General features: G+C 36.4%; 1 protein-coding gene across 1 annotated transcript in view; it reads left to right on the forward strand.

The window, feature by feature from the left end:
- Window positions 1–15838, forward strand: part of LOC149782281 (uncharacterized) — a 65244-nt gene that overhangs the window by 32457 nt on the left and 16949 nt on the right. Inside the window, exons 7-10 of the mRNA XM_089933662.1 lie at window positions 1312–1587; window positions 3424–3723; window positions 5189–5329; window positions 10050–10074. Coding sequence (XP_089789788.1) covers window positions 1312–1587; window positions 3424–3723; window positions 5189–5329; window positions 10050–10074 — 742 coding nt within the window. The remainder of the gene's footprint in view (window positions 1–1311; window positions 1588–3423; window positions 3724–5188; window positions 5330–10049; window positions 10075–15838) is intronic.

A 15838-nucleotide genomic window follows, 5' to 3' on the forward strand; every position in this document is an offset into this window, starting at 1 on the left:
GATCCCTGCTTACTACTCTAGACCGATGCTTCTTCGGTAGCGTCTTGAAATCATTAGTTCGGATGAGTGTTGCACACCATACCGTAGAGTTTCGGTCACAATGTATGGTTGCTCGAATAGCAGCTTTATAGCTGTTCATTTTCGCCTTTATATGCAGCAGGAAAACAATATTGTTTGGTGGCACTATAGTATTTTAGTTAAGACTGGTTTGTCAGCTCTTGCTTGTTATTGTACGCACACCCGTTTACAGCGGAATCAATTCAAGGATCCGAATTTTCTCTTCCTCTTCCAAACGTAGCATGTCTAGTACTTCTTTTTACTCCATTGTACTTTTTATGTTGTATAATATAATTTGCCCGATGCCTAACGTTACTATATGGATACAAAACAAAATTGATATTTGAATCAGTTATAAAGCTAATCATAACGTTACATAATAATTTTCAATGCTTAAGCGAGTAATTTTATATTGTTCGTTTATACTGTAGAAAATCTCAAGATTAACTGGTGTGTCGGAATTGTTCAATGAAGCCTCAAGGTATGGACTCATAAAGACAATTGTTTAAAAGAACTCTGAGGTTGGTGTACGTGTCGGGTTGGACCAAAGCGTAAGTAATTGTACTAAGCCTGTGTTGACCATTGTGTTTTGAATCGAAAGCATGATCTTGATTTCCCCTGGCCACTCTGGATATGATTGAAAACTCTTTGTTCTGTGATAGACTCCCACTACATATTTCGGACTCCAGATTGTAGCTGAGGAAGTCTCACAGCTTTACATTTTGATAAAATTCAGGATAATCTTTTTGACTATCAAAGCATTATGAGGTAAGTGCTGCCTATGAAGGGCTTCACAAACAGCCAACATCATCCTCTCTAAACCTGTTAGGCGAGTCCATATCATTATATGGTTTTCGTGATTTCAGGATGCATGCACGGACAGTTATAACTGATCTACCGTTTACGATGGTCATTTTTGCTGGTGGGTGTGAGTCAAAAAGGTATTGTTTTCGATCTTCAAAGGGTGCCTGTAAATGTGAATCACCAACTGTAGCTTTATACACAAAGAACATTTTCTAATTATATAAACCTATTGAAAATTGCAAGAATTAAATAAAAGCAAATATCATATTTGCATATATCATGGCCTGTTTAACTTAAGGCCGACTACGACTTGACCTGCAGTTAGTATGGGAATTCTTGAGACATGGTTCATATTATTATTGTCATCAACCACGGAAAAAAATAATGTTGAGGTTTATAGTTATTTGAAGTTGCCTACATCTTTCTTTATTTATTTGTTTTAACTTTCAGATACAGCTAATATTACAGAGTTTGTTGCCAAAGATAACATTTATGAGATAATGGAGAATAACACTTTAGAACTCTACTGCCGTGTAGACAGTAATCCATACCCAGAAATCTCAATTTTCTTTGATGATGTTTTGAAGTCAGTCTCCCAAGACAAGAATGAGTTGATCTACATTGCTACAGCAGGATGCTTTAGTAGCGGAAAGTATATTTGCAGTGCCACAAATTCTGTCATGAACGGTGCCAGTGAGTCTGCACAAGTTAATTTAAACGTTCTTTGTAAGTGATGGAGAATTATGTATTTTTGTCTACTTTATCTTTCGTTTAAGTTTATCGGAGATGAGTAACATCAAGACCATTGCTTTAAACTTAAACGCACACGTTAAGTCGCACTGTAAAAGAAGGAACATGCAGACCTAAGAGGACCTAATAAACAAGAAGAACTAAGGATCACGTAAAATACTGAGAGAGGTAGTGATAGGCAACAAAGAGGGTGAAGCACTTCAAAGATAAAGCATTTTATATATGAGGTCTTGTTGCACAATAATTACATTTTGGTTTACAGTCTATCTTCACGTCACAAAATGAACAATATGAATATTTTCATCAATATTGATACGTTGCCTGGTATTACAGTTGTAAAATAAAAATCTGTAATTAACTTTTAGGGCATAATTACTTCAAAATAGGTTCATTTTTCTACTGGTCGTAGGCCAGAACAGATTATGGTATGACCTATTTGTTCATCGTCCACCTGGCACTAAGTTTGTTATGCGTACATCCCTTAAGGTACGTAAATGATCGTCATGAAAGGTTGCACTCAAATTCATGCCATGTTCAAATTGGTCCTAATGCAATTTGTCAAGTATTGATATCTAGATTGGCCGTATATGAAAACCCGTTCAACGTAACTTCTGTTACATAGCTACTTATATAAACATAACATAATTTCACAAAAATATGTATTATGACGCTTAATGCTTGAAATAAAAATGGTGCCGATTTGAGATATAGTTTGGACGCCATGGGAGAAATCTTGAAGATTTTATTATTATTATTTTTCCTGAATGGAAAATGAATGATATGGGGTTTTCATTTAAAGACTTTTGATGTCTTGATGGGCCTACATGAAAATGGTGAATGTCTGACCTGTACTATAGCCGTCATATCGATCCTCTTGGCAATCTCTGCTATTTCTAAACTAACGTGTTTTTTCAAGCTTTGTTATAGTGTGTTGTTATTGCCATTCCTTCGGTCCAATATATATGAACTTTTCACAGTGAGACTTCCTGTCATAAATGAAAGGGTGCAGTTCTTGCATTGCAAATGGTTGCTATGCTGGTTTGTTATAGCTTTTCTTCCTGAATAGATATTTGCGTTCATATAGTATTTTCTCCGAAAGATATCCAAGGCTGTTAAGTTACTCCTGTATGAAAGTCATACAGACGTTAAATGCAATGTAATTGTTAGTTAGGTATCACTTGGATTCGTTCGTAAACAAATGAATTCGATTTTATTATGTCCGTGGAATATTATTTGGTTTACTGTTTCCCAATAGAAAAGAAGACAGTGCTGGGGGTCACAATCAAGCTTTATTATCGTATGCTTCTCAGTTAGGAACATGAATATGACCATATATTGCTTAGCTTTTTTAATGTGCATATGCAGTTTTATGAATCCGTAAACGTAAGTTAGTTCACAACTCTTCATACTAAATTATCATTAATAATTGTATATCAATTACATCAGATACGTAAAGAAGTTGTATTTTGTTTTGCACCAATTAACCTGATGAATATATTGATGCCTTCCACTTAGAAATGTTATTTCTCTTTTTCGCTTTAGATGAAATAAAATCATTCAGGAAATGTTATTCTTTTATTGACGCTTACACCGCAATTTTCTATAATCATTAGATGAGGAAAAGATCCCGTCAGAAACACCTTTAGAGCCGGGTTACTCATTCAGTTCTAATCACTTTTAAGTACAAGTATATGTATTGTGTTTTTCAGACATGTATTTGATAACCTTAAATAAGTAGCATATACTAATCTTGATAGAATGTCAAACGATAATTACACCCAATGTAGTTATTATTTGTCATTTCTCTTGTAGGTCGTCCAAGGTCTGATTATCGAAAGAGTATTGCAAATGAGTACTACGTATCACTGAGTGACACCGTGACATTATTTGTCAGTGTTATTGCCTACCCGGAGCCAACAGACATTATGTGGTATCACATGGCAGTCGAGACAGGCATTTGGCAGCAGGTTCTAGATAAGACCTTTCCATCTACTGGACTTCATTCTAATATCTCTGTCCATCTTGGCAGTCAGAGAGATTTTGGAGACTACCTTGTGAATATGAGTAATAGTTTAGGAACCTATGAACATATCTTCCATGTGTTTCCAGAAGGTGTGTCTATTTGTACTTATCGAAAGCCTTCAGACACGGGTTTTAATTATCATTCTATCACTGCCTTAGTCAATGGGCAGTAAAGGGGCTATAATGATGTATTAACAGACATAATCAGAATTATTTACTTTGCATCATATGTACTGACACAAACATAATATCATCCATACATACTTTACGTGTCAACTTAGTTTCACAAAAGTGGCAGTAAAAGCAAGTGTTCCTTTTTCAAAACTGCACGAGTACTTTTCAATGAATATATATTACTGATCGTTAATTGTTACTTTAATTTGTCATTTGAAGAATTCAGTGGCATGGGTTATGTGCTGTTTTGTCACTTAAACAAATCAAAGACATGGATAGGTACCACACACGTACATACGTATAAGCATTATTACCACAATTGTTAGACACTTATATAACTACCTCAAAGACCAGTGTAACTGATTGATTCTCTTGTCATATTGTGATAGCAGGTACTGTTAAATATGTTCACTGTACATAGTACATAACACGAACTTGTCCTATATATTTTTATATCGCACTGTTCATATTTAGAATATAGCTTCAAACTAATTTTGTAAATGGCCTGCATTTTGTGGTAATGAAAATCCAAACTGAAAAAATGGTCACTGGCCGACAAACATAAAATCGTTTCCACATAATAACTTTGGTTATACACCACAAAAATATGTGGTTAGCCTACACCTGGTGTAGGGATAAAGCATATTGATATTGATGTTAAAACGAAACAAGCAAGTTAAGATGCTCGCTGAAAATAAAAACGTGCGTCTTCACAAAAGCCACAGAAAGTGGAAAGTAACATTAGTACCAGACCTGTACGTTTACCAAAATTTATGGCGGGCTTTCACTTAGTTGGATTTGTGGATCGAATATTACTTTTACCCAATGATATTACTTATGTCTAAAAACCTATTAAACAAAATTTGGTAGGTGACTTGCACTTCAGGCTAACAAAGAAATCAAATAATATTATTGATTAAGAATAAAGTGTATATTTAGTGGTCAAAAGGTGAAAGGTTTAAGGTCATATTCAATTTACTAAGAAACCTAATGCTTACTGATCATTAAGTTTACTTTAACGTTATGTACGTTGATCCTTGTCAACCGTGCAAACAGCGCAGATCTGATATCATACTTTGGTGGCTAGAAATATGAAGGCGACAATAATTAAATCCATTGATATATATTATGCTGTCCGTTTCAAATATAATTTCTGAAGTTATTATTTTAAAACATGATCTCATAATTTGTTCTTTTTTATGTTTCCTGACGTTCAATATTCAGGAACTGACCATTAAGGTAATTTCTGTATTTGTTAGTTTTAGTTATATACCTAAATGATGTGGATGCATCCAGCGAATGTTGAGTTAACTCTCCATTTAGTCTAAAAAGATGACTTCAAAGATATACATTTTAATTTTAACATGAAACTATATTACAGTGGCCGCACAAGGTCCTCCAGCTTTTCAAGCTGGTCCAATAGCAGGAGGTGTTCTTGGATCAGGAGCAATGGTTGCAGTCATCTGTATCAGCGTGTTCATACTTTTCAAACGTCGACGAAACATGAGAGAGAAAGAGAGGGGTAAGAAATGGGTACCTTTTAATTCTATTTGATAATAAGCTCAGATGTTCACTGATTAATGTAAAGTCAGTATGTCAAACGGACTCGAAAGCCCATCCTACAATACTTATATTATGTTATGGATTTGTCCATCTTTCAGGCTTCAGTGTCCGCACAATAATTTAAAGTACTTTATACTCCTTAATATGAAAAGGCACGCAACACATTATAGTTCAGAATCGCTCTTTAATCGTATTTGAATTGGTAGATATTGAGGGATGTGTCACTATTGGGTGCAGGATAATGAGGAAATGAATACTGTAGACCATCATTTTAATTCTACATTTTCATATGGATTTGACCCCTGTTCATGTAGATTCACATATCGGCGTCCACCTGGATATACTAAACATATGTGGGTAAAACAACAAGACGTTCTTTTGCAACTGTTGTTTTGTATTCTGTAAATAAACCCCTCTCATTGGTGATAGCTCGTGGCCTCCCTTAGAATCCACCAATTTAAACACTTATTGGCGTCTAATTTATGAACCGTGAAGATCTCTCTTTATCTGACTTGGCAAACGTAAGGCTAAACATTACACAAAACAAGTGTATACTTACCAAATGATATACGAATATATGACTGTGACTGATTTGTTAAGCCTAGAGTTGCTATTAGCTTTCAAACTAATCTAGCCCAATGGCAATAAATTAACAGCTTCCCAATTACGCTCTCGTTTGTCATGTTGTATCAAAACGGATGCTAAAATGATGGTTTGTCTTGGATAGTGTCTTTAGTATGAGCATGAGAGTTGACCACTTCGTGTGGAATCAAAGTGATAGCATTTTGAGACGTATATCGCCGCAGGACTGATACATGTGGTGCAATAACTCTTGCTGTAGTAATCTCGTTTAAACAAACTTCTGTCGATCTCCACTGGCTGGACGGAAAATGAATTTGAAACAACTATCGGTTAAATATTAATGCATAGAGGCATACGAATGTGTGCCCGACCATTTACTTGCTGAATATTCCGCAGACGGTCGGGAATTTCACTGAACTCTCAGTTATATGTGTCCTGAAAGTAGTCACCACATCGTGTGCATACACTGTAACAATCATTGTGATGTCACCCAACACCGTCTGTAACAGCTCCATAACTTCAATCTGGTCGAGTCGGTGATCCTTAGTTGTCTATTGACATTTATGCCTAGAGCAATTTCTTATACCCCGCACGATTGTATTATTGCAATCCTTTAAACTATATATTGCTTCATTACTAGTCAAATACAGTGGGCATTTGCATCACAGTGAGAGTTATGAAGTAATGCTATTTGAGAGTCCTGTGACCAACCTGGAATGTAGGTGATGTCGGATGCTGATCGTTTTGTTCCAATTTTACTCGTTATGATTATTATAAGACTATATGTGAAATTTCAACTGTAATTACCTGGTATGATATAGAGAAATTACACTGAAATTCAATTAAATGTCAACACGCATCATGCATGGGAGTATAATCCTTGATTCTTGTTCACTGAACTGGTAACGGAAATTCATAAAGTTAGAATTGGAACCACATTCATCAATCAAACGAGCGGGTATGCTGAATGTCATTTTATAACAAACTGAAAAATATTGCTTGGTATTAGCTTGGTATTAGCTTAGTATTAGCACCATTAATGAAGTTCCTTGGCGTTATTAAAGAGACTGTTGCAAGCCACTAGTCACTTCTCATTTTCTATGATCTCAAAGACCCTATATAAATTATGGGTACAGCAGACTTAAGCTGTAATACATTTGGAATCATGAAACGTTATGCGAAGATGTATCCTGATGACTACCACAGTGTTCCTTAAACGTATGTCACCGTGACCCTGTTGCACGTTGCACTGAATTTGGATAGATTTGATCTTTTCACTGTTCATGCCTGAATAATTACACTAATTACACCCTTAAACTCATCTCTTAAAACCAACTGTATACATCAAATGCGGCTGTGAGCCACAATTCATATTCTTACTGGCTTAGGTTATTTGTATGCATTAAGCGTTTCTCATGTTATGTTCTAGATTCATTAAGCTTGGTGAAGGGATGAATCTTGATGAGCATTACACCTTCATTTCAGTATTAGTGCATGATGGCCTATATATGCTTTATTGATTTGGGTTAACGTTTGTGTTTGATGTTAGTTTTTGTAATTGCACATGACTGAATTTTCAGAATTAATTACGAAATGAATTTATGTTACCTCCTTATCAGCAAACGTAGCTCATCGTGACCATTGTTACATCTTGCATTGGCTTTGTTTAGCTTCATAACACTCTATAGGCATTATATACCTCCAGAAGCAGGAAATGTATTGAATTGTTGCCTCTTGATAACGTATGTATCCATTATGCAAAACGATGTATATCTGTCATATGCTTTCGAGAGTTTACTGAAATGTAATGCCTAATTAAAGATCGGTTATTGTTTGCTGTTTATATTCAAATCGTTATGAATATTAATTATATAATAGTTGATGCTTTACCATCAGATGTTACGTATTTGTATATAGATTCATCCATGCTATACTATGTACATTGTGGCGTACTATGTGGGCCTTTTCTGGCCAATGCAGTGTAAAGTAGGATTAAATATTGTTAATTGATGGTCACTGTCTATATAATTGATCATAAATTGCATTTTGTGACATGTTACATCCCACCCCATCCGCAGGCGGAGCCCTGAGTGGCCGAAGGGTCTAAAGCGCTCACAGTTCCGATATCACTGCCATCTCACCTGTCTGCGTGGGTTCGAGTCTCAGGCTCGTCTAACGTGGGTACGTGAGAAAGGTTGTCAGTAGCTTCTAGTTGGTCGGTGTTTTTTTTCCGGGAATTTTCAGCTTTCTTCAACCACCGTTAATATTGCCCGTAATGTACAGCCAATTTTGTGCTCAAGATGACGTTAAACCGTACAACAACAACACCAACAACCATCCTCGGGCAGGTTATTTGGATTGTACGCATGAATGAGTATAGGAATTAGACGTGTAGACAACATGTTGCATCATTTGCAAGTGAAGCTCTATTGATAGTGGATAATCCAAGTAGTTATTGATCGTTGAACTAAGCTCGTGATAATGTCTGTCTCTTTAGGTTATGCAAAGAGTTTGAGGAAAATCTGCTTTCTATGGCTAAACAATGATGGTGACTTCTGTATCAGATTTTAGGAGCAATTTTTGAAATATTATTAAGAAGCAATGACCCTACGTCGTCCATCAGACATTGTTCGTTCGTCATCATTTGCTTATTACCTCGCTAACAGACTGTATTGGCATCGTTATTTTGTATCAAACTGTTCTTATTGGTTTACATCGTAGGTACTTTGAACACGTTTGACACTGGATAAGATACAAGCATTTTAATAAGATTGGCTGAGTTTGTTTGCAACCGGAAATCAGTGATGCTGTTTCAGCTTTGTTCATGCATGTGATAATACTTATAACAACGTGAAATCGAACAATTTCAATAATGTATACGGTACATAAATATTAATCAAGTAACAGTGCATCTGATTGGGTAAGCTTGTGAACACTCAACATGATATTCATAGTTCTAGTCAGATTTTAATAAGACTTGTTATATAAACTTATATTATCATCGTCTCAAAGATATCCATTTTTGCCGAACAACCATATATATTTATGAGGTGATCTTATATTAGATTTGCCGAGCTTAAGGACATTCTAATGACCATTTTACCACATTTCATATCGTATGTAGATGAGATCAGCAGACGCGGGTTTGGGGTAGGGTGAGCCTGTACGAAATGAGGACAGTGATGAAAATAAGGATGCAATAATCTGAATCTAGAATTTCACAACTGCATTACTAAGTAGTTTTCTGAGTTTAAGAAAAATATCGATAACATGAACGGCATAGAGCCTCCCTGCTACTGAATATAGATTTTAAAGGATAAGATGTGTCCAATATCGGAGAACATAATTCAAACGTCTTCTTTTTTTCCTAAAAGGTATGGTTTCTCAAGACAGGTGGTCTCGAATGATAAGTCATCATAATATAAAATCGTTAATGTATGCATTGAAAATCTAGTCTGTCGTAATAGTAGTATATTAAGACTGGGTTATTAGTAAAGTCAATACCAAAAAATGAGAAATCAAGGACTTTCAGATGATGGACTCAGAAAAATATAAACAAACAACACAGATTAAAGCATCGTTGTCTCTTCTTAAACTATCCACGGCCATTACTCCTCCTTAGTACATACATGATAAAGCACTGTAAAGAGACAATTTAAGTTAGGTGGCATCTAGATTACCATTATGTAGGTGAGACAAGGTCTAATGAAATATGCTGGTGAAGGTGGGCCATGGTATGTGATAATACACGGTCTAATGATTGATGATGATGAAGGTGGGCCAAGTCATGTAAATGAGACAAGGTCTAATGACAAATGATGATAAATTTGGGACATTGTGATTTTGCCACTGTGCGTAAATAAAGGTACCTGCCTGCACAAAAGTAAAAATTCTGCTGAGCCAGATTAACCATTTTGCAGTTTTTTACATAAACAATTAATACGGAATGGTTAATTTTTATATAATGTGCCTACCATATATATGAGTGGTTTGCTTATCTTGATAGTTGTTTGTCTATTTAACATGAATATGCCTATGATAATAAACATTTGAAAAAAACTAACACAATTTGACAATCCAAATATATTTAATTCCAGGCACAACGTTAGAGATTAAGGGAAGGTAAGTGGACATTTTAAAACATCCTGCAAAAAAAAAATGTCAAACATTATACATAGTGAAATTGCCAGAGGCTGTCAGAATGCAGTCACAAGATGACAGACCTAACAACCAAAGTTTCTACATCATACTTATTGTAGTTTCGGTACCATGGATAGACCATGTGCAAGAATAGAAAGTGACCATGGATGTTTATGCACTATTAAGAAAGCGCCGATGGCAATAATTCTTCCTACCATACTACTTGCATGTATATCATTAATGTGTAAGGTATATGTGTTCCATGACCAATATCGATAACGGCTGCGAATGTGTAAACTAATAAACATTGAAATAGAATAACCTGACAATATAATACAATCAAATAAACAGTTTGTGATTGTATCAGCACACTTACAGATATATTGCAATGGGCAATATCCATCTATCATGTATCTATCCATACGTCCGTACATGTTCTTTGGTGTAATAATTATGTCCCAGTAAACTGAATTCCATCCATGTCAATTGACGGTGAATTATCGTATTTTAACCCTTTACAAGATACGTAGGTGGCAATGAAATTGTCGATTCTTGATGAATACACCTCCCTCATAAGGTAGAAGGGTGTCAACGTTCCTTTTCATAGCTAATATGCACTCTTCATCTTGTAATCACGAATGCTTGTAATCGACGTGCTATAAACAATGATCCCTCGCAAATAAAGGATAATAGGTTCCTCTGAGGCCGCATCTTTGAGACCAGTGTCCTCGGATCTCATAGCCATCTTGTTAGTTTTAGCTATAATCAGTTTTGCCACCACTTAGCTGCGATATTTACGGACTGTTTTGCATTGAAAATTACATAACGCGTCTATGAGAAAATTCAAGTGATTTGCGATACGCATCGAACTCGACTAGGCATTATTTAGGCCCCGTTAATGTGGACATATCTTCTTTCTTCCACGTAGTTGACACATTGTCGCCGCCAGCCTTGGCATCAGCGGCAAGTTTGGTTCATCTCTCTAGGGCAGATCCTCTCTAGAACCACCGATTGGGTATTAGCAGTCGTTAGCCATGCTTTTCTTTTCAGCAACGCACTGGTGCGGTAAGTCATAAATATTAACGGAAGGACTTTAAACATTGTCATTGAACATAATACTGCTAGGCGTGTATAATTTCTTCAGAGGCTGTTAACCATCAACAGATGCCAACCGTTCACCGCTATATTGGTACTGGTAATGAGGTCTGTTACACCCAGCCTGATGCGTATATTGCTGTCGCGTTTAGAAATCGCATTTTTAGTTGAGCTTAACTTCAAGCTCCTACATGATCACACATCCGGCTTTAGAAACCACCTCATCTTCAAGCTAATTGTTAACGACTACGACAGGATGACCCATAGAAGTAATGGGAGGTAGAGCTTCATCGTCAGCGATATTTCTATGAAGAACGAAATAATAACACACATATAATTCGCGCTCATGACAGAATCGGATTGAAAATAGAATATTAAGAGCAAGTTTTCCTACAAGAGGCTTGAATCGATATGTAATAATAATATTGAGGACTTTGTATAGCGCCTAATCTTTAGAAGCTCTAAGCGCTTTACAACATTAGACAACACCTATAAGATAAAAAACATATAATGATATGATTAAAAAAACAAACACCATGAAATTAGAAAACATTATAAAAAAATATTCTGAGAATATTTAAGGTAGGAAACATTATTAGGTCTTTACGTTTGTTCGTGTAAGGACCGCTTTGTTGCTATCGCCATCATCTGCTGTATTTTACGCCTCAACACTGCATACCAGACTTCTGCTGTATACAAAAGACAAGGCAGTAGTTATGGGCATTCCTGAGGGTTATTGATACGACATAATGGCCTTGAACTAATTAGCAGAAAGAAACAAATCCAACAAGATTTTTAAAATCAGCGTATTATTTAATTCTTTACGTTATTAAATTAAAGTGTTATAGAAACATACTGTATTGTAAATTAAGGCACGCATAATCGTAACATTTCTATCACACTTCCAAACGTATACATTGCTCCAAATGGGTTCCTGTTCTTAAATGTGTTGACGTACCAACATTATTGAATGTGCTGACGTGCCCAAAACGTCTTGCTATATCACCACAATTCAAACAAGAATGACTTTGAATGAATTCCCAAAAATCATAAAGTAGTATATTACTCCAAGCAGTCAGTGAACAATTTGTATGTCCAATAAATAATTTAAATAAACTATTCCTCTCAAATTAAATAAGGCAAAATAGTAAATATGTCTTCATACTAATAGTAAAGTAAGGGGTATGAATAAATAATTGCTCATTTCTTCATCAGTATATACTTCCCGATGGATATTTGTCGTAATACATCCGCACCATACATGTAACGCAATACATCCTCATTTGATCTAAATCGCAATAAATTCCCAAAGTATAAACTGGTTGATTTTCCAAGTAAACAACCTATTTATAAGTTACGGAGATCGTTATCTTCAAATATAATCTGCAGTCATTGACATTAATTAGATATATAACATGTTGTTTACAAATGATCATTACAATCTACAATCATGAACAAACGTTAAACATACAATATAGTTATACAAAACATAATGATCTGGATAGCATGCTTTGTGACACGATCAAACGTTTGCGTTCCCCACTACACCTTTTTCACTATACATTGTCGTCTTTGTTTTTTGAGGTCCTGCATATGGAAATAGCCGTTCATAAGCTCGCCTACACCAGCCCAAGCCACCATTACCGTATAGGCAATAACACAAAGATATAATGATGTTGCCTGTCATTGTTTCGAGCAGGCTTAGTAAATAAATCTCTTTTCTGCGACGACGATGACTCATTTAGGGAGACTGTAAGAGAATTCGAAGAGCATAGGACTTGCGTGTCTCAGAAAGGAAACTTTTCGTGCACATCTTCTGTGGAAAGACATACCAGCGTCCTAACAGCATGTGTACGCCCCTGTTTTTGCAGTAGTGAACAGTGGTTGCTTCATATTTTCTATATCACCATTCATGCTATAACACGTGGAGCCTTTATCGATATTATCTAGATATTACTAAGATTAAATTGCTAAAACAAACATTTTCGGAACTTTATAAGAACCATAACAGTTGATGTAATCGGATGTTGGTGCGATGAAAATAAAATGACAGCCTATGAGCCGACAGAGTCAACAGCAAGAGCAAGCAACGAACAAGCCAACTAGAGCTAAGAAGTTTGGTTGCCTGAGTTGGTTGCTTCGGGAGAATAAAAAGCCCGACCTCCTAAATGTGGGTGCCATATTACAACGAGTGGTGACTTCTACGCTGGGATTGTCCCTTACTGTACTCTTAGCAACATTTGGGATCAACTCTCTGCCAATATATAACGGAAAACGACTTGCGATTGATTTCGAAAAGGGATCAAATCATCTGAATAATTTCATAGAACATCAGCAGCCACTAATTTATCTTAGCTGCAATGCAGGACAAGCACCAGATTTAGCTAACATGATATCATATCGACATATTAATGTTGGAAACAAACAACGACTTGAAATAACAGGCACAAATATAGATGGATATGGAATGAGAACCGACAAAGCGGATGTGTGAGCAGAACCGAAAATGGATGCTTCAGTAAAACAAGCCTAGGAAGTGAAACAGGTCTCCAATGTTTAACAGGCAGTAAAGTTTCTGTTAGTAAGGGACGTGACGAGGTGAACACACAATGCATGCCTAAATAAAACAGAGAACATTGCCGCCATGCACAACACATACGTAACCTGCAGGTGCAACACCGGCTCAAGAAAAATAGCAGGCGATTCCATATTATATAATCTGTGGCACCCTAGCTATTGTGACATGCGTTGCTTACACTGAGCGAAACGTAAGAAAGACAACAAACCCCGACATTAGAATATCCATAGAAAAGAAAAGCATAGACGGTGTCCGCACCAAATAGTTACACATAAACTCCTTGATACGAAACATAAGTTTATTGCTAGGCTTTGAAACAATATAACATAAACTTGTTAATCGTGAAATGCAGGAACAAGATATCTCTATAGTTTTCCATGACCTTGAAAGTGGATATTCGATAATTGCCTGACACTTGTCACAAATAAAAATGGCTGACCTTGCCTGTTTAGAATTCAAGTGCACAGCAAAGATCGTAACCATAATGCCACGGAGCCACTGGAAGCAACCGATGCTAAGTAAACAAGATATAGATCGTGTTAATATTATTAATCTGGTTAATGGCTACAGTTGCAATAATGGCCTACCGGGAAAGCTAACATCGTCTCATTCACGGGCTCAAACTACCTTTACAGCGCTAAACCCCAAAACACCTGCAACAAACACGAACACGATAGCAGAGCTATGAAATAACTTTGGGATTTACAGGATAGTTCTCCAGCAAGCAAGTAACTGATCCCTATTACCTCAATAAAAGCATACGAGGAAAAACAGAGTGAATGAAAGACTTACGATAGTGCTGATTCCGCAATATGAGGGTGCTACCTGTTGACCAATTAAAATGGAGACACCATACCAATGATGGTGTAGGAGTCTAGACTTCCCAAAGCTTACATTTCCTTACAAACAGCTGTAAATATACAAAATCATTTAGGGTGGAGGTGTGTGGGTAAGGGTCTCTGTCTTTGGCTAATTTGCCTACCAACAGTGTTAGCCCATCTCAGTCTTTATATTTTTATTCATTTAGAGTATATATCTTCTTCTGTATATTGTTTTGTCTTGTAGTGTAACGTTGATGGATCATTGCCGATCTAATAACAAGCTCCGCTGCTAAGCCAATCTGAATGGGTTCAAGAAGTGTCACACCTTCTAGAGCTAATGTTCATCAACTTTGTGCAGATTCAATTAGTTTTACCATGTCGTGCTTGCTGAAAATATTCGTATTGCAAAGCGTTTATACTACTGATTTTGTGCCACGTGTATGGCCTGCTGTTTGAAAATTCCTAACGGTCTTGGTAGCACCTTGTGAGGTAAACGTGATTACGTGATTTTCAAGTGCCCACCGTGTATATATGAAGGTTTCTTTTGGTAAAACATGCCCGGTTAATACATAATGTACCAGGACTTGCTTCTGAGGCTAAACCCAAGAACCTTTGAAAGCGAGGGAAACTGAACTCATTGCAGTTTGATTTTATTTCCTTTCTTTAGTTTTGCCTCGACAAAGTGGTGGTTAACTTAGATTTGGTCGCAGGAAGTTTAAGATGAGCTGATGCTAGCTGTTTGTCAATAACTTCCGGACTGCGTCCCTCTAGGCTGCTTGGTCTAAAGTTTAGAATTAAAGAAGCACCCCCTTTCACATATGTCCTTAGTTGAAAAGGGTATCTTCTCGATGCTAATCATAAATTTCAAAGTCGCTGTGCTCTTCATTATTCAGGGCTTGGCAACAGAACGGAGAAATTGATATGAGAAAACCTTCATAAACTTTCTCGAGTAAAATTAGGATTACCCTTTTAACTCCGATATTCAAGAGCCTATTTTCACTGGTCAAGAAACGTACCGAGCAAGGATCATTCCGGAACAATATTTTCTCGGCCATTTAACAGCGGTTTAGAGTACCTCTGCTCCACACACATATACATCATGTGAGATGTTAGAGGATTGGTCTCTGTGAACCTTCTTGTATATACTTTTGGTCAGTCTTTGCGTATGAGAATAACACATACTTAGGCTCAAGAGAGTCACAAATCTTCAGCCAGGTTTCATATTCAGTCTTTGATGCAAGATCTGCAACAA

This window comes from Sinohyriopsis cumingii, chromosome 15 (genome assembly GCF_028554795.1).
Source record: "Sinohyriopsis cumingii isolate HCF-2022 chromosome 15, ASM2855479v2, whole genome shotgun sequence".
Taxonomy (NCBI): Eukaryota; Metazoa; Mollusca; class Bivalvia; order Unionida; family Unionidae; genus Sinohyriopsis; species Sinohyriopsis cumingii.